Genomic DNA, 25,592 nt, shown 5'->3' on the forward strand with positions numbered 1-25,592 from the left:
AACGGCATCTTCGCTTTATTACGAGCGTGTTTAATGAATTCAAAAGCATGTTAACGCCGCTGCCAAAGAACCTCCTGAATATGCAGACCACGCCATAAACTTTGGCCAGTTATTTTTTAATTGTAGTCTTTATTTAGTTTCTTTTCCTTTATTTTATTTTACTTCAGTGTCTTTTCTCCATCTGCCTCGTTTAGCTTGGACTGTAGGCTGATTTTTAAATGCACCGCATACATAAAATTATTCGACACTCGTGTCTATTTTATTCTGTTATTACCGTCTCGCTATTTATTTATTTTTTTGCATTATTTGCATTATTTTAAGCGTTAAGTATATATAATAAAAAAAAAACATATATAGATTTTTATATATAGCTGGATATAAATCTTATAATATACTCTCAAATGAAAGGACTAAGAAAAAAAAAAATTTAACTCTCAATTTATTTTCTTTGAATTTTATCCGTTTATCATTTTCGTTTTGATATCTAACCGGGTAGCAGAGTATTCAGTAACGATTGCATCAGAGAAAGCAATAGAAGGGAAGGGCTATGAGAACTCTTCTATACTCCGATTCTCGTTGAGCCTATACTCGCATCCAAATGCAAATTTACTCACAGTTCTAACACTCTTACTCTCGTTCTTCAGTTTCGACTCCAACTCCTCCTTGTCCTTGTTTTTTATTTTTTATTATTTTTATTGTTAGTACCCTTCTATCAGTAATCTCTACCCAGGTATCTGGATGGGTATCCACGCACGCAATCCAGTAGTACGCTCGTTACAGCAAAGTGAAGGGAAAAAGTAAAAGTATGAAGCATATCAGACGGATACTCGAGAATGCGACTCTGATTGTCGTTGTATCAAGGAGGTAAACTCGAAAAACGAATGAATTAAAAAAAGGACTCGCATTTGTATGTGTTATTATTATTTTTTTTTTAATGCGCTCGATGAAACTGAGAGCCTTTTGTCTGAACGATTGACTCCAATACTACCCTACTACTTGTACTACCTCCTCTAAAAAATTGTATAAAAAATGACGTGAAATATTCTGTTGAATATTTTTATATGAAAAATCTCTAATATATTTTAAATATAAAAATGATGAATAACTGTGATAATTATAATAGTAGTAAACAAGAATCGATATACGTTGTGTTGACTAATGATAAGGATGTACCGGCAGTAGTAATAAACGATATATGCATTTGTATTACATGATCTCTATTGCTGTAAGCTTAGCTCTACAAAAAATTATTTTCAAAAAATAAATAAATAAATGAATAACTTAGATTTAATTAAAAAAAAAAAAAAAAAATTATTTTTTTTTTCCGTTAAATTTACGAGCAAATAATGTATAAATTTTTATGCACCGAAAAAGAAAATACCAAACATAAATAAAGTAAAATTCAATGAGCCAATTAAGATGAAAAAATCCAGAGTACTTATTTGTATATTAAAATATTAAAACCGAAAATTAAGATATCAAAGTAATACGAATATTTTAATGCAATTGAGTAATTTAAATATTTTTAAAAAATAAAAAAGAAGTTATTATTATTTTTTTAGGTCGTGTCGCATAATTCAGTTGGCGTGATGTATAACAGCACGAAACTCTCTCTGCTTCGTGTAAGCTATGATATTCAACAAAAAATAAATAATAAAATAATATAAAAAGGATATAAAATATGTTGGCATAATTTTTTGTATTGTCACGTAATTGGTTTTGTTGAAAACGAGCGACTAACGAATCTAAATGTATTTCGCAGTCACGAACAGCCATGCAGTATTGTTCTGTGTATATATATAAAATACTCAGTACTCTGTGCGACTGCGTCCCCGTGCTTAGCTATAGTTTCCCTAAACACGATTATAACTATTAAACTCACTAAAGTTACTCAATTACATTTTATATACCGCACGCAAACATCTTCAATTCATTTAAATTACATTATATATATCTTTAATTTCCCACTCATCTCGTTACTTTGTTCTCCAAATAAATAATTTAATTTTTTTTTTAAATAAAACTTTTTACAAGCTCGCAAAAAGAGCAATGATTTAGAATAATAGATTAAATGCTAAAAAACAGTTTGTTAAAAATAAAAAGAAATGTAAAAAAACTTTTTTGGCAACCAACGAGCCAGATATAAGATATCAGTGTGGCGTGTGTAAGCAAAAAAATAACGTGGGAAAAAAGCATCTCCTACTCAGAAACGTCGGAGATACTAATGAATGCTGGTCAAAATTTAACAGCATTAACGTAAAAGCACTTTAGATATATGTACCTTAATAACTCGTTCTTTTTTCTTTATTTTTTTTTTATTCTCCGTTTATTTGTTATGTCGGCTACCTAAATAAATAATAAGACTAGATATTTACAATACGCGCTTTAATCTTAATCAATAAGAAATCAAAGATAATTTTTTTTATCTTAATTTTTGATCCTAAATAACTTGAACAGAATCATAAATTTTTTATACTCGGACAAATCAACTTTAAAAATTACAAAGCATTAATGAACTATCTAATTCAAGTAGACACAATACCCCGGTATATTTGGTCAGTACTAAATTATTAGGATGTAACAGTTAAAGGCTGGTCTGTTGGCCGGGAGTAAATTTTAGTAACCCTCAACAACGCGATACCCCGTACCTGCATCTTTCCGAAGAAGACACACAGAGTTGTGGAAATGATAGAACAGTAACATCAACAGAAGTACAGCTCCGGTAGTTACCAGCAGTAGAAGCATCAGCAGTAGTAGGGTATACTCGGACGTCAGAATAGCACAACGGCAACGTCGGCAAGCGAGGTCGACGGTTAGTTGGGTATTATAGCATTTGCCCAACCCCCGTAGTTCACTATAGTATGTGTACTATAACTATTAACACAGCCGGGCTGCATGAACAGGCATATAGCCATACAGCCCTGCGGTATCCCTTTCTCTGGTGAGCTCTCTTACTCTCGCTACTCATCCAGGAAGCTGCCGCGCCCTCACTCACTCACTCACTCACTTGGGCTCTCACCCTCGCTTTCTCATTCACCTATATATTCCCTCTCGTTCTCGCTCGTACTCTCCAACAGGCTGGCAGCAACCTGGCAGCCAACCCCCTAATAATTTAATCGCTTTAGCGTCGGTGTTTTCACGCGCAAAGTAGGATTTACTGTAATGGTTCCCCGCCGGTCCCTCGCGCAATCCAACCTTCCGCATCCTCATCCCAATCTACTATTTCTCAACCTCCTTCTGTACCTCTTATTCTTACTCCTCCCGATATGCATCCTTGTCTTTCTCCCTCACGTGCATCAGAATTCTTCAGACTACCAGCTAGAATAACTTCACCTGTCTAACACGGACTGTTTCTCTCACTCTTGCTTTCCTCTCTTTCTATTTCATAGTCTGTCGGACTGTCTTTGTCTTTTGTTCATCTTGCTTACTCGTACAAAATTTACTCCCTCTGTACCGAGCCTATCCCCGAGAATCCGCGGGCCAAGCTATTACCTCACTCATTCCTCTTGCTTCCCCACTGCGTTTGCCTTTTTCGGCGCGGGATTCCTCCTTGAGAAATGGCTCCCCAGAGACACGATTCCACTTCCACTAGTCAACTCACCCTACCGACTACTCTGCTGCTATGTACATTTTCTTTTTCTTCTGCAAAAGTATACTACGAAAAATTCATCCACCTTGCTATTTCATTCTCCATACTATCACTATTTTCTTTTCTCTATGACCCAGAGATCGGGAAAAAGGGTCTAGCGTAGCGAGGTGGGACTGAGTCGGAGAGAGAGGGCCGATGGCTAGTGCAGGACAGCTGAGGAGAGGGCGCGGAAGAAGGGACGAGGAGGGAAACGACGGCAGTTACCTACTCTTCATCTTTCATGTTCGCCTGATACTTCGACGGGCGTATTTTCTCGAGAAATTATTATTTAAAAGAAAAATATTTTATAAAAGGAATTTTCTAAGTCCCGAACAAAGTTTAGTATGGGAATGTATTCTGTTGAATTTGTATGTAATCTGTTGATATTTGATTGTCAAAGTGAAAAGTAAAACTCAGAATTTGACGAACCGAATGGATATAGAATGAAGGAATGCCAATTAATTTGATAGTTTGTAAATACCGTATAGGTGGCAAAAACGATCATTCCGGTTCACTGTAAGAGAGTTTTTGGAAAAATGATAAAGCCCAAAAACTTTTCACGAAAAAGAGTCTTGTGACAGAGTGTTATTAAGGGAATATTCGTCTACCAATAACAGCTGGAGGGACATTACCTTGGTTCGTCTAGAACACTAGTAAGTACCTTTTGAACTCTCAACAAGATTTGACTTCCCCGGATTTTTGACCCTCTGTCGAAAATCCGGTAGGTAATCACAAGCCGTGTAGGTGGGAGCGGAGAGGATACTCTCCATCCGCTCTCGGGGTAGAGATTTAGGCCCAGGGTGATGGCTAGTCTCCTGGGGAACGGGTAACCAATTTTTGGAGTTTTAGTTCGCGATTTTGACGCTCACGAGAGTGAGAATGCGTGAGAGTTTGTTTTGTACAGACCAGTTTTGATCGGGCCGTGATACGCGGGCGTTGACCGACGTCATGAAGACAATTTTTTTTGTATTATTGTCGTTAGATCTAGTTGTCGAGGTTTGATATAACCTAAAATTGTACTACGAGAGTTTTGTTATTTTTTTTTTTTTGTTGTAACCTATTGAATTGATTTTGATAATTAAATGAATATTTTGTTTCTCGATCATAATCTGTTTGACATTTTGAGTTTATTTATTTAGACGTAGTTATTTATAGTTTATTTATAAGTAACTGAGTTCTGTTGGTTTTATTTCGGATTGTATATTGTTGTTTAACCCCCTTTTACCCTGGACTCCGGCGAGCTTCAGATTCGAGCGAGGGGGCGTTTTGTGTCGCAGTATCGTACATATTCGTTCAGCGTTTATTCCTCAAAAGAATAAACACTCAAAAATTACCCGTTACATCTCCCAATACAACTTTTCTTTCTTCTCTGATATACCATCAGCTCTCATATACACAACGACTAGTATAAGTAATAATACCAGTAGTAGTTGTACTTGTAATAAAATTAATTCACTAAAAAATAAAAACTACTATCTATATACACTACATCATGTGTGTATATTTTTCTACGTACGACCAACGCCGATGTATATTCACGATAAACGCACGACAATATATCAATGTGAAAAGCATATGTGTAACACATTAAAGTACACAAGTCCTATTCGAATTCGATAAATCAGTATGAACATACATGTATATATAAATGTCCAGTTGTGCTCGCCATCGTCTATCGGCCATTATGCTCGTTGTCGTGATAAGCATCGATAATTTGAGTCCGACGCACGTCCCTGGTTTCACAGCTAGTGCGAGAGATGAGGTGTTAGTGTTACACCAGACAATACTGGTGTATGCATAGAGTGTATCAGAGAAAGAGAAAGAGAGCAAGGCCAAAAGGAATATATATACATACAGAGATGGTCATCAGAGAGACGAGAGCAGGCTAGTAGCTAGTTTTGAACCTGCGACATACGAACGACTGCACTTCGGGCGAATGCGATTACAGGATTTTCCTGTTGCACGTAACACGGCTACTCCGTCCCTATTTTCGGGTACACGATGGAGGATTCATCGTCCCTTGATAGTGTTCAGGCGATTTGATATGTGAAATCGCGATCTGATCACATATACACACCCATTCATTTTGACACACAACGGGCCGCTGTACGCCGCAATAGATCGATCGATTTTTCGTGTTCCTATGTATGCATCCACACTATCACCATCAATATTGTTCTCATACAGCGCATCATCCAGCTCGATTGTGCATTTCTATTGTTCAGGCTCTGTGGTCCATTTCAATCTTTTTTTTTTTTTTATTTTTTTTTTCTCGTTATATTTTTTCACCGTTATTCCCTCACCAAACTTTCTATTTTTGTACCGCTTTGATAACCCCTTCTACCCCGTTCAACCGCTTCACTGTTGAAAAATTTGAAAGAGATTATTGGAATTGAGTAGACCACCAAATTTCCGCCTCATCGAGAGTAGTATTATTGATATTAATTATCAAGCATATAGAATTTACGGATTTAAAATAGACAACAAGCTAATAGATGTAATATTAATATTAATACTGATGGTGATGATGATGACGATGACGATGATGATGATGATGATGATAATAATGATAGTAATAATTATAATGGCGATGATGAGGGTGGAAATGATGCTGTTAACTTGGACAATAAAAAGAGTAATATTTTAATCAACATAACGTATAAACGTCACGTTCTACATCAAAATAATTTGATAATATCCGACATGTATTCAATTAAAGAATTATGAAAGAGTACGTGGAACACATACTTCAATTATTTTAAATTTTGAAAATCCACCTAAAATGGCGCTATAACAGCAAGTAGTAACCATTACTGCCGCACTGGTAATGCAAATCGATCGTAATTCACCGGGCAAAAAGGTATAACAGTCTGAGTGTATACAAAATACAACACGAGCGAATTGTTCCCCGGAACATAGACGCATATGAAGCAAAAACATAAATGAAAATAAAGTATCGAGTTGTGTGAATAGTATGGAGGAAATATAGAAAAAAAAAAAAAAAAAAGAAACAAATATTGCGAGAGTAAAGCTTTCACATAAGTGTACACCCTCAGTGCGTAGAATAAAAGTTAACGATCACGCATGTATACGATCGTAATCGTGAATTTTATTGAATTCATTCACGCAAGCCTAATGAATATTAGGTAAAGTGAAAAAAGATAAAAAATAAAAAAAATAAAAAGATAAAAGATTCTAATAAAAACGTGACTGTCTATCAACATGGATATTTCCAATTGTTTTAAAACGTTCCTATTATTTATCCTGTCGGATTAAATAGTTACTGATGATTATCTTCTTTCTTTTCCTTCTATATATTTTCTTTTTTCCGTCTATATCTCACCCTACACTGCTATCGCGTTTTTCTACATTTAGTTTTTCAAGTTTTCAACACTCCTGCAATCTCAACGTAACTAACAAACCGCTCACCAGCATGTTTTTGTATGCTCTTGTCTCTGTTCTTTTTTTCTATCTTTGTTTTCTTCTAGTACAGAATATATGAAGCTGCTTTGAAGAACAAAATATATTAATATCTAAAACCTATCTACAAAAATTAATAGTACTTTTCTGTATGTTATACATTTTACTTGTGAATAACTATTGAAAGAATTTTAATTAGATCAGGAATTGCTGAATATCCCACGATAACTGTGATTTTAACGGTAATTTTTCAAGAAAATTTCTTTCCGTGTATTTGTTTTACTAGTTTTAGTTTTTTTTTTAACTTAAGTCCTCTTTTTCCCTAAGTTTTTTTATATTTTAATTTTTAAAACCATATACCAGCCACGAGGCATAATGAATACCGTGCAGAGCGACTAATTCACGACTATGAATAAGCCCCAGGGTTTTGGACTCGTGCAGTACCGTCGACGGTTCATCAAGCCCATTAAAGAGCGGCCGGTTAAATCCATCGGATTAATTATCCCGTCCACCGGCCACGATAACACTGTGTATACCCTACAATTTGACGCTCTCGTGGATCAGGGTTTGATGAATCGATCGTATTTTAATACAATTATTTTTTTGTCTTTTTATTGTGCTACTACCTTCCCTCTCCTACTCATTATAAAAATACGCGATTAAATTTTAATTCTCATTACTGCATAGCAATTATAAAATAACAAACAATAAAAGTGAATAAATAAAACAAAATATAAATGTATGTATATATTCTGACTAAAAACTTTTTATCTTACCTTATTGCAGCAGCGAATATAAATTTCCAAGTACTCCTTGAATTCTTCAGAATCGAATAAGTAGGCTGTAAATCAACGACGTCCACATTGAAGTTCACAGTTTACACCTCCTGTCCAAACTTTTGTCCTTTATTCAACAAGTCACGACACTACTTTCAAAGAATATACAATAGTATTTATCAAAATACTATTGACGACGTAAAAGTAAGCCTCGGTAATCCGTACTGTGTATCAAAGTTTAAACTTGCGCCCAAAATCGATTTGAATGCCGGAAGTTCAAACTTGTTGTTGCTTCTGCTGATTCCTAGTATATAGATATGCTGATATATATCTATTCAGATATTACCTTCTCTGTCGACAAACTTGAGATGATGCTCTCATAGACGTCTGAAACTTGCCGAATAGCAGCATTTTCTCGTTACACAGATCCTGCAATTTCACAAACCATATTACTTTATCATTATCCTACTCAGTGAATTATAAATTATAATATACATCCAATAATATTAACCAATGATAATTATAATAATAATAATAACTGCTATATCTAATAAAGTATCAATATATGTTTAATTATTATTATTATTTTCATTAAATTTTATTACCCATACTAATTTAATTAAATATTAATAATTCTGACTAACGTACGGTATAATTGAACAAGTTAGCAATTATCCAAATTGTAGGTGGATTAATAAAATAAACAATTACTTCAATTTCAATAAATAATATTACTCGATACTATTGTTATTGTTATTATTAATGATCTTAAATATAGATTTAAATTTGAATTGTAACGTTCAAACGTGTCGCACGTTTGGCGCGTGCGTTAGCGCACCTCAGTAAATTCGCGAATCGCGTCGCTTTTTTCTAACACTCTTTGCAGTGTTGTAACAACAGAGCGAACGCGATGCTGGTTGAGTATGCACGGAAGTAACGATAATAATTAGTCTATGAAAACTATGAGCGAGGTGTCGACTAACTTGTGGCTCAGACAACTGGCGGATAGCGAGTGGAGACTGAGCCAGGTTCACTACATTTTGCTTCTCACCTCTTTTCTCTCTCCCTCTCACTTCACCCTCTCACTCTTTCTCTTTCTCACCAGTAGCTACCCTGCCACCCCTTGATGGTCGAGGCGAATCCCTATCTCTTTTTCTCGTCCTTTTCTTACTCTACTGTTTTTGTACTCACTTTGTACATTTCTTTACTTTTCCTAGTTTCTTATCTTTGCCTTTCTTTTTCTCTTCATGTCCATTTTCGTCCACTTACTTTCTTCTTATTTATTTTTTTTATAGACTCTGAGCTGTAAAATTATCTTTAATTGAATTAAGATACCAGTATCTACAAAAAAAAAAAAAAAAACAATTAGTACTTATTTAAATATTTATGCAATCAATTAATTCAATTAAGTATTTACTTAATCGACACCATACCTTTTAATTTAATCGATTTTTTGTTTAATTATCTCTTAGGTAAAATCATTTGACGAAGGTACATACCTGAAACAAAATAAAAGAAAAAGAGATGAATTAAATGATTTGTATCCATAAGAACTGCTTGAAATTCGACAAATACCGAAAAGTGATAACAATAAAATGAAACATATGAAGTGCAGGTCGACAATTATGAAGCAATTATGCTGAGTGAACAGTCCTTAGTTTTTAATTGTATTCGTTAACAAGAGTGATGCACAATAACATTTATCATTATGAAAAGGCCACAAACCAACAGCATACCGACGTCAACTCTGTCGAGTATAACGTAAAAGCTTTTGTATAAAAATAAAAAATTAGAGCCAGAAGAAGAGGAAGAGCAAAAGAGAGAATGATATAGAGAAAAATGTATAAATGACTCATGGTGTGCTTTTCTATTGAAAAAATTGTGAAAAAACATGCGGATTTTAAACGAATCGATTGCACGTTCGTTGGAAATAGTGTCTAGCATGCAAATATAACGATTAATTGTTCCAATTGTTGATAAAAATTTAACTCTGCATATATCTCCATGTGTACGTGCTCTACAGCTGCCATCAGATTTTACTGAAAAATATTGTGACCTTTTTTACTGAAAATCAGAATTAAAAGGCATTTTTAACTATCAATCAAGGTAGAAGATTTCATTTAAAACTATGAATAAAAAAAAAATAATTGTTCATACATTGAAAAATTTTAGTATTATCTCTTTTCTCAATTTCAAATAGTCCCCCGAAGTTTTACGTTCACTCCAAGAGACGGGGATAGCTCGTATAGTACTCGTAAGATGTAGCAGAGAAATACTAATATCAATTGGATACCTCACATAGCATCTATGTGTATACATAAGGACAGAGAGCATTCTTGCTTGGACTTGTTTCGTACTACATGCAAGAAAAGAAACAAAAGACACGAGTGCTTATATACGGGACCTATTCCAATCCAATATTGAGGTGAATTGTATATGTAAATGTGATATCGGAAAATCGTCAATACTTTCTTTGTGTTTGTTGTGTAGTTATAAAAAAAAAAAATTACTTTATAAACTTAATGTTCAGTATTATTCTGTTTTAACTGCAATGTTATTGTCTGCCATAGAACTGACAGCATAATGAGACAACACAAACTCGATTAACCAAATTAGTTTCTCGATAATAGTAGAGTGAATTAATTATTTATAATGGCGATGGAAATGAATAACTCTTACATGATTGCCTTACACAGGAAGTCATTTCAAAGTTAAGTACATAGCTGGCAAATAATTAAATGACGAACCGTTTATTTACTCTGCTAAGCAAACGAAATCATACGCAATTACGCGACGCGGTGGCTGCCGGGTACAGTATGACGCGCATTAGCAGCCAAATTGGCGGGATACACTTCTGTCTACCGCGCATATAGTAGCGCGCATGTTGTTGCCATAGTAATTTTTTTACGCGCCAATTTCAAATTTGGTTTATAATTTTTTTTTTTTTTTTTATTTATTTATTTATTAAATTTTTTTAATTTTATTATAATTAAATTATTAATGGTTTCCATTTTCATAATTAATTATTTATATTTGAATTAAAGAGATACTAGTATTTTTTGACTTGTAAAACAAAGTGAAATTTATTTTATAATTGCGATATTTTTCAAATTTTTATCAGAGTCTCTTTTTTAATTATTGATTTAAATTTAATTGAAAAGAATTTAGTAATTAAAAAAAAATTATAAAAACCTAATGAGAATTAATTTAAAAATAAAACTTATTTTTAATTTCATTTAACCATGTAAATAATATATATTTTTAAAGTGTAAATTAAAAAATAATAGAATGTTAATGGCGAGAATGATAACATATAAAAAAAACTAAACAACTTTAAAAATGGTAGCCATTGAATAAATTTGTTGGGTGGAAAATCAAGGTAGACAAGACAAATGAATGTATGATTATCTTTCGTGGCGGCCGGGTTAATTTGAGTTTAATCGACTTTCTGTGGTAACAACACTTGGTAACATCAGTACAACACGAGCAAGGGTGTTACTCTGTGTAGAATACATTAGAACAAGCAGGATGGAATAGTATAGACAGACAGGAAAGCAGCCAAGCAAGTAGTAGTCCTACAATACAAGTAACCAAGAAGACGAGGTGCCTTCTCCATTTTCTCCTCTTACCTCTCTCCGTGACTGCTGCCGTTGGTTTGCCGTCATAACAGGCAGAATGGTTTAATTAGGAAGTTCGAGTAAAATAGCAGCCGCCCTTTGGAGCTCGGGCCCACGTAAAGTTTCTTATCCCCTGTTGTTGCAAGCGAGAGCCAAGTATTTCATGTTAAACTTGGCCCTCTACTCGACCTCTCTGAACGGGTGCACGTTCAACTCAAGTCAAATCTACACCATCACCACCCAACGAGAACAACCTGCGGTTTAATAAGCAAAGTTTTAAGGAGCACAAGCCTAAGAGTCAACTGCTAACTGGTATGCTCTCTGTCTTGGAGATCTCGTTTCATCTTACATTTCATACTTACTCGTATCACGATCAGCTTATCACTGAATCATCATTCATTTAGAAGAAACTCTCATCTCCAACCTGACACTCTGCAAATAATTTCATTTTCATTTCAGCTGCTTTTCTTTATAAAATTAATATTCATTTATAATGTTTAGAGTTATCAACATTTATTGTTTTGATTTTTTATCTGTTAAATTAATTACTTTTAAATGTTTTTGATAATAAAAATAGCAATAGCCTGATAATTTTGGATTTTCTTTAAAAAAGAATTGTTGTTTATTGATAATACTGAAATGGAGAGATATCTGACAATTTTTATAAATTTTTCAACTAACAAATTGTAGAAAAAAATAATTTATTAAGAAAATTCAGTCTTTAGAAGCTTTAAAAAATTATAAGCACAATTTTTTACAAATAATTTTTTAGACCTAGTTTGTTAATCAAGAAAAATTAAAAAATTGTCAAGTGTCTGCCAATTAAAATGTCATATTTATTGTGATAATGAAATCAGCTGATATTCAACAAAATTCCATTTGTGTTTCTTTTTTTTATTCTTATAAGTGATTTTTTTATTATTTAAAAAAAATTTTTTTTTTTAATTACCAGATGTCTGTTAATTTTATTGTAAATTTTTCATACTAGAGTAATTTTTTATGAAAATTTTAATAATTTCAAAAATTTTATAACCAATAAATGATAGCAAAAAAAATGGACATCTAGAAATTTAAAAAAATAAAAAATGCAATTTTTGAAAAATAATTATTTGGAACAAATCTTTTTGTTAAATAAAATTAAAAAATTGTCTTAGTTCAAAATAAATAAAAATTGTACACTTGCAATTTTGAGTTTCATAAACACTACTTACTTACAAAGCATTTATATTCACTAATTTTATTATTATTTTTATGTATTGTCATATTTTTTACCTGATTTCGTGGCCATAATTAATCATCTGCCTCTCTCTGACGGTGGTTATCATTAAAGTAAAGTTATCAGAACTCGGTTATTGTCAGAACTTCGACTCTAACTTCATTATCGACTTATCAAATTACCATTCGATATATTTCAAAACTGCGGCAGCCATCTTGAATTCCACTAACTCAACGGCTGGGTTGGTGTAGGTCGGACGTAAATACTTAGAATCAACCAAGCAAATAAATTCTCTTCACAGTTAATTAGTCGATGGATTGAATGAATTAATTTGAGTTGTTCATCAATCAAATATTCAATAAATAAAAATATATTTATCGTCGGATGAAGTATAAAATATACATTGCGATAAAAATATCAAGTTGGCGGGCAAAAGCAATGCTGAAGTTATTTGGTTAGGAAATTTTATGTCAAAGCTTTGCAAGCGATAAATTAATATAAAAATATTATTTAATTACTTCGATTAATTAAATTTCAATCCACTGCTGACAATATCTGTGTCAAAGAGAGAATATTTTGTAAATCTATAAAAAGGTACGTATCAAAATTGTTTGTTGTTATTTTTGTTTTATTAAATTTTTTTTTTTATTTTTAGAGTTTTTGTGCATCATTCGATTGGCTGGTGATTATCGCCGTGAGTTTTTAGTTTTGGACTATTAAAGCCGGAACATAAATGAAATAATAATTTTATTTTTAAATTAATTCCGAAAAGAAACTGGAAAAAGTTTTAGATGATTGAGTCGTAAAATTTGAATATTAATATTATTTTTACGAGGTTTTAAGAATTGTCGCGTTATCTTGACATTTATTACGGAACTAGTGTATTAAAAAGTAAAAAAATATAAAATCTTCAATCGCGGTAACAAAGTTAATTTAAAATTTTAATAATAAATCTAACGATTCGGAAAATTGGTCGTCGATGCTGTCTGATATGAATATACTGAAGTAGTGAATGCTGATGGTGTAGAAAATAGCGGAATAATGGTGAATGATGAGTGAGTTTGCTCTGTTTGATCAATTTGCATGTCCAAAAATGCATAAGTACGATGTCTTAAAAAAATTATCAGGAAAAAAAGAAAACTTTTATAAAGTAAGAAATATATAAATGAACGGCAGTAGACTATTTTTCATAAATGTTTCGCTCCTGAGAAGATAAATTATTTTTCACCTGAACATCGCAATAAACATTAATCAGTAATATATAGACAAAGGTAAATCCATGTTGAATCTATTGTTTTATGTAAACACCTGAACAAATAATGATGCGTGCGATAGAACAACTAGAGTGTATACATCAATACATAGAAAGTAGCAGGCAATATACAGATGTATAGGAATGAAACAGAAAACACGTTCAACATTGAAGAACGACAAAACGTGTATGTTGTTATTTATGTACTCTTTGCAAATTTATGTTCCGACCTCAGTAAGAAAAACTCTTCTGGTAGAATCAACGTGACAAATTTACATATATACAGTCACACTTTCTTCTGGCTCCGCTTATTCTATCTCACTTTAGCACCTGTTTAAACTCAACATCATTTTACTTCTACATATCTTGTTATACTGGTGAACATTATTATACTTATATCTATACTATCTATGCTATATACCATAAATACATACATACATACATATAGATATTTCTAAAAATTCGCATCCACCGAATAGTAGTTGAGTCGTAAAAGTGGTGTGGTCGCAACGCAACGAGACCCGCTTTCACGGAATACAAATTGAACTCAAAATAATACATGAGTTTACCCCCATCATTGCTTTTTTTCCTTCTTCCCTTTTCATCTACTTTTGCCACAAAAAATATAAAAAAACAAATAAAGTAAATAAATAAAAAAAAATTTACAACGACGTCAATAAAAGACACGGTCAAATTTCATGGGAAAATAAATAACGCGAGATGGGAAATCGAATGGTTTACTACTGATAAAAAGTGTTTTATGATTATGACATTTGCGTTTTCCACGTAAATACACATTCTGTACAATAATATAATAGTAATAGTTATAGTTATAGTAAAGTGAGTGTTATGTCTAAGTGTATGTATATATTTATAGTGATAGATACGTAAGAAGTAAAAGGTTAAAGAGAAGTATAAATTTTCGGCGCTAATTCACACAAACATGCCATCCACCAGACCAACGTCTAATTGTATTTTTTTCTATCTCAATTCTTGTATTCTCGCTGGTGTAATCTCTGTATTATCGCATAGTATAGGTATATACATCTAAATCGTTGATCCACTCCTACTCTCGCGGAATCACCGTTTACCATTCACCCAGCTCGCTTTCTCCCTTTGTTCATTTCAATCTACCTTTTTCTGTTGGGTGAGCGCGGATCGAAGTCACGGGCGTCCACACGGCGCCCGTGGTCCGACTTTCCGGCGCCTACTGAGCGAAGTAACGCACCCACCGCCAACCTGGCTGTCGCTAGAACCGTACCAAACAAACCGACGACCGCGTCGCCGCCCCCCACTTTACGTGCACGCTTTCCCGAAATTATTATCCACCACTCGTTTCTGTTCGATTCTCCAGAATATCCCGTCTATTTTATCTTGATTAATTTATGTATAAGTATATAGATAAATATAATTTTTTTTCTCTGCTCCAAAGATATTTACTTTGATTAAAACTTTTTTTTATTTATAAATATTTTAGCTAGATTAATTTTTTATTAAATTAATTTCCAAGGGCAGAGAATCTAAATGACTGCTGTGATAGAGAGTAGAGAATTCTAAGCATTTATTAAGTTTTCAGGATCATAAATTTTTATAAATATTTTTATCACTCGAACACTGATTTGCGATAATTATACTAATCAAGCTCTGTAATAGTCAACTCTGATTAAATTATTTGTAATTAAATTTCCAATAAAATATCTTCTCTAAAATTTGGAATCAATCATACAGTCCTATAGTCACAGTTTTATTTCAACATATTTCATTTATAATCAATATAATCATAGAGCTCATTCATACATGTCATTACAACATATTATTGTAAAACAATATTTTGACGATGATGATCCGAGTCAAAACATGAAACGTAGATTGAACGTATTGGATGTTGGATATTGGATATTAAAAACATAAAGTTGATATTTTAAACGTATCGAAAACATAAAATAGACTATCATAAACCTGAATCGTGAATAAATGATTTCTAGACTTAGAAAGAAAACATATATTTTTTAGCTATTATTTTTTATTTGAAAAAAAATGTTTTCGAAAGAATACGAATACTAAATCCTATCATCAGTAAGCTCTTAAAAAAATTTCTAGGATAAAATAATAAAATGTTTATATTTCTTAAACTATTTAGTCAACTTTGTTGAAATATTTTGAACTTTTAAACGTCAAGGATCGTAGGATCTACAATCATTAATTTTTTCTTAACTCATATTTGTTATTTTTATTTTTTGAAAGATAACAAAAAACATAAAAGGTTTATTGAATAAATTTGGCAAAACGAATTCGATAGAAGGTTATATTTTTATCATAGCCATACGAAGCTATTCCCAAGGCAATCTTGCCGATAATAGAACCATAACGCAGTTACCTTTTACACAGTCTTCGAAAACAGCGACTTCGCTTATCCTGCTGGCGTCTACCTGTGATATAATCGCAACAAAATTCAATCAATTCACGGGAAATTCCCCAAGAGATAGGCTAGGTCAATCATCAGGATACATTAGGTTCAACAACTAGATCAAATTTGTTCATCATCTTTGTATTTTATTTCTTTACTTCTTTATTACCTTTTTCTTTTTGTTATTACCGTTTTATATATATTTCCTAAATGCTATAATATTTTTTTATGCTTACGGAATACTTTATTGTAGAATGAAATACAGTTTTTCGTTTATGTACTCATCAATTTATTCGACCACTCACAAAAATACTCATTTTGTGGTTTGAATTATGAAACAGACAGAATGGAATGAACGAACGTGAAAGAGCTCAATAGAAGCCTACAGACGACAGCTCGTAAACATGAACATTGCCTAGAGTCCATTACAAAACAATATTCGGCACTCTGATCCTCAATTCCATGTACTTTTTTCCCTTCGAGTCCCATTGGCCTGGTTTATGACCCACGTATCACGCGTCTCCAAAGTCCTCGACTCAACTCCCATGAAACCCATGAAAACTTCCGAGTCGACTTGTACGATTCCGTCATCCAAGGATACACTCGTGAAGGGGAGACTGATGGAGTCAAATGGAATGAGATCGTACACAACCGCAGAAAAGGAGTTGGAAGTAAAAACAAAGTTCAGCCCCCCCCCTCCCCCATTCACATCTGTACATACATATCTACGTTTATATCGCCTTCTATACTTAATAGAAAATTTTAAAATTTATATCTTATCAAATAATAATGTAAAAATATATTACTAAATGTCCTTATGTAATGTGATGAATCAAAGAACAAAATCTCATAAAATTATTCAACCGTGAATGGATTGTGAATCAACAAACTCAGTACTATGATATTCACTCATTCAATCATCCAGAAGAATGATAAGACCTTATGAACAAAGTTAATTAAATGGCTGAATATTTATATCAAATGAAAACAAAGGAAAATGGAATATTCTGTGCAACTGATTGCGAAAAATATTGAATTCCGTACTAGCGTATGTGAATTATATCAATATTGAAATCATATAAGAAAAGTAAGGCTTGCTGTGAATATCAAAGACACAAACAAAAAATGGTGTAATATTAAAGAATCCTTTGAAATTTTAATAAATAACTGGTATAATAACAATATGAGTTTAGGGTTCCTGTTACGAGATCAGAAGAGCCGATCATCTGCATTCCCATGATAAATCACTGTCTCAAGCAACCAAAGAGAAGAAACGACGAAAGTGAATAGAATATATGCTGTGTATAGGTCAAAGCATTAGCTCGTTGAGAAACCAATTCAGCAGCAGACCAATTATCCACCCCCGTGACATACCCTGGAGGGTTGCAGATGGGCGAGACGGGAAAACGCTGGGAATTAAATATTCATAATTCGATTGAGCCAATTAACTCCCTTGAGGCGTACTGAGTACAGAGCAGTTTCTATATAAATATACTTTTGTTCTTGTTATTTAAAAAATTTTTTTTGCTTTATTCGTTGTTTTAATGACAAGTCACGATGAAAGTCGTAGCCTTTCCCAAGAAGTTGCTCAACGTGAGTCATGAGAAAACGCGACTCGAATTACTACGAGTACTTGATCTCTTTCTCTAGAAGGATAGAGGGAGGCGAGGACATTTCTACCTTTAGTTTGTCTGAAGCTCAGGGCACCTCGTTTGCCAAAATCGATCGTCAACAGCCAAGCCGATCTCTCAAGTGCGCCTCAAGCGTAACTGTCCAAAGTGAATCTCAACGAAGAGGCCCCCGGGTCGCTCGCTAACTGCCACGTCGCTAGCAGCCAGACGTCCGGTATTTTTGGAGCAACTCAGAGCTGGTCCAACTCTAACTACTCTTGTTGCTCTAGTGAATTTCGATTTTCGTAAACGGTCTCCACCATCATCTTATCTGTCTTCCTCTTCACGTGGCACACAAGAGACACAAGGCAAGAGCTGAAAAGAGGGCAAGACAGAGACGAATAAACTAGAAATGACCCTCTGATAGCCAGTAACTCTACAACGTTAGCTCTTCTACGGAGGTTCTCCTTCATATCGACCTTTCAGAAACTCAAGAGAGCGAGAGCGCGGACCCATTATTTGCTATAGCGTCTTCAATGACTATCGAACAAACAACGGACGTGCTTCATAAACTCGCCAGAAGATGAGAGCAGCAATTCCAGGATTCTCGAGGTTTTCCGCTACCCGAATTGCTAACATTGAATAAACTATACTTTTGTGGGCTACGTATCCTGAGATTGAGTCTTTAAATTGACCACGGATGAGAAAGATAACGTGGATTGAGAAAATTCATCAAGATTTTACAAGCAACACTCAAGTCTTGCCATGCGTCAAAAGTCTATACCTCGAGATCTCACACACCAGCATAACTACAAGTGCCAGTACACCTCACGTGAGCATTTTCCCGCCATAAAACCTATCCCCCTCACATGACCCTCGTTACCAGGTATACCTCACCACCGACAGTTCGGGTAATTCTCCCTGCAGGCAACTTTCTTCTCAGCATCACCGACGTGATTCTCCTTCCAAACTTCATTTCTCTGTCTCGCTTCACCTCTTTATTTTTATCTTTATCCTTTTTCACCCCCTTCACCAGTCAGCTTGTTCATTTTTCGATCAGGAATTCATTGAGTTGCATTTCCTTCACGATCAATAAATCCAATCATGGGTTCATTAGCAACAACCAAAAAGAACCTACTGAAGTGAATAAAAAGTTTTGCCATTGGCTAATTTTTCAAATTAAGCTGTTATGACATCCAAAATTATCAATCTAGTGATTACGGAAAATATTAATAAAAGAAAATAAATAAAAGTTAAAAAAATATGACATCGGACGAAATTGCAAATATTGAAATGGCCCGTAGTAGTGATCTGCAACGGGTTATTTGTCAATAGAGTAATATGAACATTGATTATTTGTATTCACTCCTCTGTATTTTGCTATAATTGTACACCCGCGGTGCGTAATCTTTGTTCATTCGAGATTCATGCAAAATCATTCAACGCCAAGGAACAGACATACGTATACATGAACACACTTGCAAAATATACATACAATAAAGAACACAGCAGGCACTGTGGCGTCTCACGCGACTCAGTAGACACCTTGGCGCCATGGTACTTCCGCATTGCCCCGTTTTGTCCTCACACGGGGTCGATTCATCCCACATACCATCCAGAAACATAATCCTATATCGTTCATATTTTTACTATCATCATCTGTATAGATATTTATCATGCACATCTACGCGTGTATATATATATATATATATATAGTATCACGTAAAACAACGAATACCAATAGCGAATTCACTCTGTTGGACACAACTCTGGACGATTTATCCTTGCAAAATGTGTCGAGCCGAATAAACTCCTAATTTTCCAATTCGCATCATTCTGCACATCTGGTGAATATAAATCCAATGTCGATAGATTTTTCAAATTACCATTTGTATACGGGTATTATGAGTGCTCTTATTGAGTTTACGAGTGGAAGAATTTATCGTATAATCCTTTTCATTCGACAAGTAACAATATTCTCCATGTAGAATAAAAAAAAATTAATGGAATAACAATGATAACGATAATAATTGCAATAGTAAAAGTTAATGTGTGTCCTATTCGGTTAAAGTAGAAAAACTAAAAAAATTTAATGGCGAATGTAAAATCGTAATTCAATCTAAGAAACAACTTTAAAAGATAGAAAGGGCTTTTGAGACTACGTCTGTATAGACGAGACAGAAGAAAACCACCCTAGCAGGTATACACAGCGAAGATGCCGGGACCGGGAATAAAATATTCAACAAGAACAATTTTGTTTTAGTACGGCTTTTGCCAGCCACATCCACTTGCTGTATTAACTGCAGATTCTTGTCGTGAAACTAATAGAGAATAAATAGAAAAAAAAAAAAAAAAAAAAAAAAAAAAAAAAAACTAAAAACTCTGGAGTAGAAATGACCTGTAGTAGTCAGACGGTGTGAATTTACAATCCATTTATTTCTAATAGATAAACACGCTTCTTATATTTTATTCATTCCTTCTGGTTTGTTTTTGTTTTGGATTTTTTTTTTTTTTGTTAAGCCCCCATTAGTGATTTATTCGTGTATAAGAGTAAATTCATTTAATTTGCAACGATGGAGATATACACTGAGAGCTTAAAAAAGCTATTTCGTGGTGAAAGGGAAGGAAGAATAAAATTGTACGTCAACCCCATGGGTATTCTCGACCGTCTGGATGTCATGCCCTTCATCCTACTCGTATAGCTTACGTGAATATACATATATAAATTTATACATACTAGGAGAGAATAACGTGTATAGGTCACTTGCATATATCGGAACGACCTCGGTTTGTTCCCAAGAGAATACCACGCGTTCTCTCGCCCTTTTCCACCTTCTATACCTTTAAAATGTAGTACCACCCACACTATTCACTCTGTCCACTGTTACATTTGTGAATGCACATAAACCCTACTGTTGCTGTTACTGCTTTAATAAATTAACAAAATATACTCGCCATATTCACTAAATTATTTTACCTCACTGTACTCTACGACTTTCGATACACCCTAAACCATATTATATTTTATAGAACTTCAGGGTATATAGTTATATACTGGAAAACATTGGCTAATCTCAATGAATTTCCCTACAACTTGAAACCAGCCGTTAATGACTTAAGTCCTCATAGTATTTTATTAATGCTAGATTAAAATATTTTTTATCTTTTAATTCAATTAATCTCAATGTAAAACTAAAAGAAAAAAATTTATATTTTCGATACGTGAAAATTTTAATGAATTTATTCTCGTAAATTTTTCATAGTAATTATCTTTTAAGTAAAAATGAACTTATGAGTGCAGAAAAGATAAGATAAATCTTTCATAATATCAAGATTATATCATAATAGCTCGTAAGCATAAATTTTCTATCTCAATGTACTGAAAATTGAGAGAAACAAAAATACAGTGTGTTTCAAAAAAGTAATTAGTATGTAATTGCAATTGAAAACGATAATAATATATATCAGTTTGTTGGAATTAATATGTATATTATAGGTAAGTATAACGGCAGTCAATAAAAATTTCTATTTCCATTAAATTGAAAGCACGAGAACTATTAAATTTTTAGCTGCATATTATCGTAGTTTTTCTTAAAGATTCTCTTTGCGACAGTTATTGAGCACCGCAGTATTACCTTGTAGGTTTAGTAAAATCACGAGAAGCTCAACTAAACCGTAGGCTACGGGGATTTAATTCTATTTCACTCTCTCTCTATCTTTCTCTCGTCGGTTGTTACAGAACCGTTTATCCTATCTTTATATGTATATCTCAAGTATATATTTGTGTATGTATAACCATTTATCCTTATACATTTACATACTTGAATGTTTGTGCACTCACACAGTGTACCGTATCGACAATAGCATTATCAGGATAACGAGATAGAACATGAGAGTCTGCGATAAAATTATTATCATCGTTACCAACGTTACAATTGTTCATGTTTGAATGGCTATAGAAAAACTTTACCGGCTAAATTATTCAGTAATTTACCATACACTATCCAATATAACAAAAAATTGGCTTTGTTTAATGGGTTACTTACCTAGTAATTTGATGGTAAATTAATGCCTATATCTTTACCAGAAGTTTACGTTTATGTATGCAATTTAGAACACTGGTTGTTTCCAAGAAGTCTCATGCTTTATCCAATATCAGGATCGATAACGCTCGAGAATTAGATAACTGCAATCGAAAGAAAACTGTCAACAGGAAATATAACTTATTTATTCATTTTTTCTTTAAAATGACTCTCTTGAAGATACAGTTTATTATCTTTTATGTTATCAATAAATCGGTGATGACGTGAAAAAAGAAAATCTACTTGCACATATAACGTCTAAGTGACGATCGTAAATGGTACTCTTCAGAGTAACATTGACTTCCGTTCTGTTCATGAGCCAACATTATACAAAATGAAGTGTACTCTGATTTTATTTGGCATACTCATGAGTATGACTATCAATTGGACTGAGTGCTTGAAACTGGCTGAACCTTGTATACCCACAGTCTGCAAATTACCCAACTGCAAATGTAGTACTATTGAGAGTGGTAGTGGTATTCCCACATCAAAAATACCGCAGGTATGCATTATATTAATCTATTTAATTTTAATCACTTTACAACCACGTGTAACTAATTATTAGTTTCATTCAAAGACCAAACCCTAGAATAAATTAAATAATATTTAATAATTTTATCATCATATAATTATTGCAGATCGTTCTGTTAACGTTCGATGATGCTACAACCGGACAAACATACGGAAAGTTTGCCGAAGCGCTATTTAATCGAAAAAATCCAGATGGATGTCCAATAACGGCCACCCATTTTCTCAGTCATGAATACACTGATTATACATTAGTCCACGATCTCTGGTTGAAAGGACATGAAATCGCTCTACATTCCGTCACGTAATTTTCTATCTGTTCATTTACATCAATCCTAGTAAAAAACTATTTACATGTCGCTATTCCAATAAGTTTTAATAATTAATAACTAAAATAAATATTTTTTAAACATGCTCCAAGATATTTTTTAGTTTTAAAAATTTCAAACGTTAATCCAATGTTTTTTCTACAGTCACGCACCCGTACAAGATTACTGGCTAAAGATAAATCTCACTACTTTCAAAGCTGAATTTGACGATATGAGGCAAATAGTGATGCACTTTGCGGGAATCCCCAAGAGTGATATACGAGGTGCAAGATTATCATTCTTACAGACGTCGGGTAATATAAGTTTTCAGGGCCTGAAAGAGCTTGGATTGGTTTATGATAGCTCAATGCCAACAATACGATACGTTGATAATCCATTGTGGCCTTACACTCTGGAATACGCCAGTCACCAAGATTGCATGATAGAGCCTTGTCCAACAGCTAGCTTTCCGAACGTCTGGGAAGTACCGATGACTATGTGGTTGGATGAAAAGAATGTGAGTTGCAGTATGGTCGATGCATGCACGAACATGTAAGTCAATAAATCATTTACACTTGTATATAGATATTATTTCTTCTTATTTTTGTTCTTCACAAACTGAAATTCATTCTCGTCTGCATTTAAAGTGACGTACTTGATAATACCGAGGGAACAAATTTATTACAAAGATTATTTATTATCGTGGTTTTTATTTTTCCATACATATGTAACAAACAATGTTGCGTTCTGCTTACCAATCATAGTCATGCCGGTTAAATTTATTAATCCCTTGTGACCTGAAATTTTATTGGATTGGGTATAATATACATGTACTGGGACGTCAATTAATGCTTTACGAGTCTTTGATTAATTTGGATAATCCATAACGACACATCTAAACCCCCTTATGCAACAACAAGATGTGGATCAACTGACACGCTCGATTGAGCCTGAATTCATTGTCCAACCGCGGAGCGCCACTATATTGAACCTCGTAATTTGACCCGTGGGTGTTTCAGACCCAAGCAAGCTGAGCCGCTTTCAAAATGGATCATCAAGCAATTTGAACGGCATTATAACAATTCACGGGCACCCTCCCCAGTTTTCATGCATGCCGCTTGGTTTCTACGCAGCGACGAATATTTCAAGGCCTACAAATTGTTAGTATCTATTTTTAACTATATCCATATAATAATAATAATAATAATAATAATAATATTTAAAATATATTCATATTTGACAGATTCATCGATCATCTGGTACGCTTACCCGACGTTTATCTGGTGACAGTAAATAAAGCCATTGAATGGGTGAAGAATCCAAAATCTTTGGGCGTTAAGAAACCATTTGGCGAATGTGAAGTTAGAAAACCAACATTCGACTGTTCCCCTCGAAATTGCAAGTTGACCGGAATCGACGGCAATGAAAGATGGATGTCTTCTTGTGTTAAAACTTGCCCTGATAGATACCCATGGATCCATAATCCTCTTGGAAAATAAATGTACGGCAGACTAATAGTTTAACGTTTATGTTTTATTAAAAGTATAAATAAAAAAATGTTTATTGCTGCAATGTATCTAATAAAATGATAAATATATAGTGTTAAAAAAAGCAAAATAAGTGAAAAGGAAAAAAATTACTCGCATTAAAGTGTGTCTCGAGCTATTGCTTCAAGTGTAATCCTTTGCCGTATAAAATGTTATATACATTATATACATATAGTAACATTAAACATATATATGTAAGAGATAAATCTTAGCACACGGTGTAGACCGGTCGTCTACAGCATTACGGTCCGTTCCTGACGCTAACCCGGCTCTTTAAGGCCACACATATCCACTGGGTCGTAAAGTCCAAACCCAATTTCTGGTGGATACCATTAGCAGGACCCATTAAACATTAAATGACAGGGAAAATGTAACCTGAATCTCGCCAAACGAGCCAACAGTGAGGTCCCTCTAGTATCTTACGTTTCCGTATAGTCTACAATTAAGGTATTAATAATTATCATCTTAATTATTCGTAACTTAAGTTATAATTAATGACTGCTACACAACCTCTAACAGTTTTTCATTGCCGCTCTATACAAATATATTCGATATTGATTTACCATTTACCATTTACCAACTGTAAACATACAAACTATTTCAAATAACCCATTTATAATTAAATAATCGTTTTGAGTAGCTATTCTGTTTGCCCAGAATCAATTTCTGTCTTATATACATGTATGCATGATATTAACTATTACCAAATATGACAAGAATAAATGAATCAAACTGTACTGAGCGTGCCATCTCTTACGTAAACTCAGAAGCTAGTATTGCTGTACCGAGTGTTTTAGTAGTACAGAGAAGTTGGCATACATTTGAATAATATTCATAGATCTTTCTGTACCAGCGATAGTAGATTATGATATTAATGTCGGCGCATTTTTCATCTACATGCATATTTATAAATTTAATGTGCATATAGACTCAAAATTAAACAACTTAAATACTGCTGTTAGTGTGATACTTGATTTAATTATTACGGATGATTAACTCACTGAGTCGTCACTCGATATTTAAAAATAAAACTGAGTGAAAAAAATAATATGGGTGTTCACCAGTGTATACATTTATATATACAAATAGGTGAAGTAAATAAAAGCAAAGCTCAAAAGCGCCTCAGGCGTTTATTCTCGTTTGCAAAACGTTTTCAGCGTCCGTAAACCATCCCAATGGCAGTAACAAAGCTTCCATTGGG

General features: G+C 33.6%; 2 protein-coding genes across 2 annotated transcripts in view; one reads left to right on the forward strand and one right to left on the reverse strand.

The window, feature by feature from the left end:
• The window catches only part of LOC141531336 (uncharacterized), a 314,633-nt gene extending 306,563 nt beyond the window's left edge, over positions 1 to 8,070 (reverse strand). The window contains exon 1 of the mRNA XM_074249085.1: positions 7,825 to 8,070. The gene's annotated coding sequence lies outside the window, so the exon portion shown is untranslated. The remainder of the gene's footprint in view (positions 1 to 7,824) is intronic.
• Positions 8,071 to 22,266: 14,196 nt separating this feature from the next.
• On the forward strand, positions 22,267 to 24,484 carry LOC141530706 (chitin deacetylase 7-like). Its single transcript, XM_074247979.1, has 5 exons — positions 22,267 to 22,510; positions 22,647 to 22,840; positions 23,010 to 23,396; positions 23,864 to 24,004; positions 24,088 to 24,484. Exons 1-5 carry the CDS (start codon positions 22,343 to 22,345, stop codon positions 24,341 to 24,343), a joined length of 1,146 nt encoding a protein of 381 aa, XP_074104080.1. The 5' UTR covers positions 22,267 to 22,342; the 3' UTR covers positions 24,344 to 24,484.
• Positions 24,485 to 25,592: the final 1,108 nt, after the last annotated feature.

This window comes from Cotesia typhae, unplaced genomic scaffold (assembly GCF_013202065.1).
Source record: "Cotesia typhae breed Kobodo isofemale line unplaced genomic scaffold, CoteBio_Ctyphae contig_5, whole genome shotgun sequence".
NCBI classification, from domain to species: domain Eukaryota; kingdom Metazoa; phylum Arthropoda; class Insecta; order Hymenoptera; family Braconidae; genus Cotesia; species Cotesia typhae.

Bases quoted from the DNA above. Each gene is read 5' to 3' on its own strand.
- LOC141530706 (XM_074247979.1), top strand. From the start codon at position 22,343: ATGAAGTGTACTCTGATTTTATTTGGCATACTCATGAGTATGACTATC. The intron at 22,841-23,009 runs GTAATTTTCTAT...TTTTTTCTACAG, and splicing joins ATCGCTCTACATTCCGTCAC to TCACGCACCCGTACAAGATT. The intron at 23,397-23,863 runs GTAAGTCAATAA...TGGGTGTTTCAG, and splicing joins GTCGATGCATGCACGAACAT to ACCCAAGCAAGCTGAGCCGC.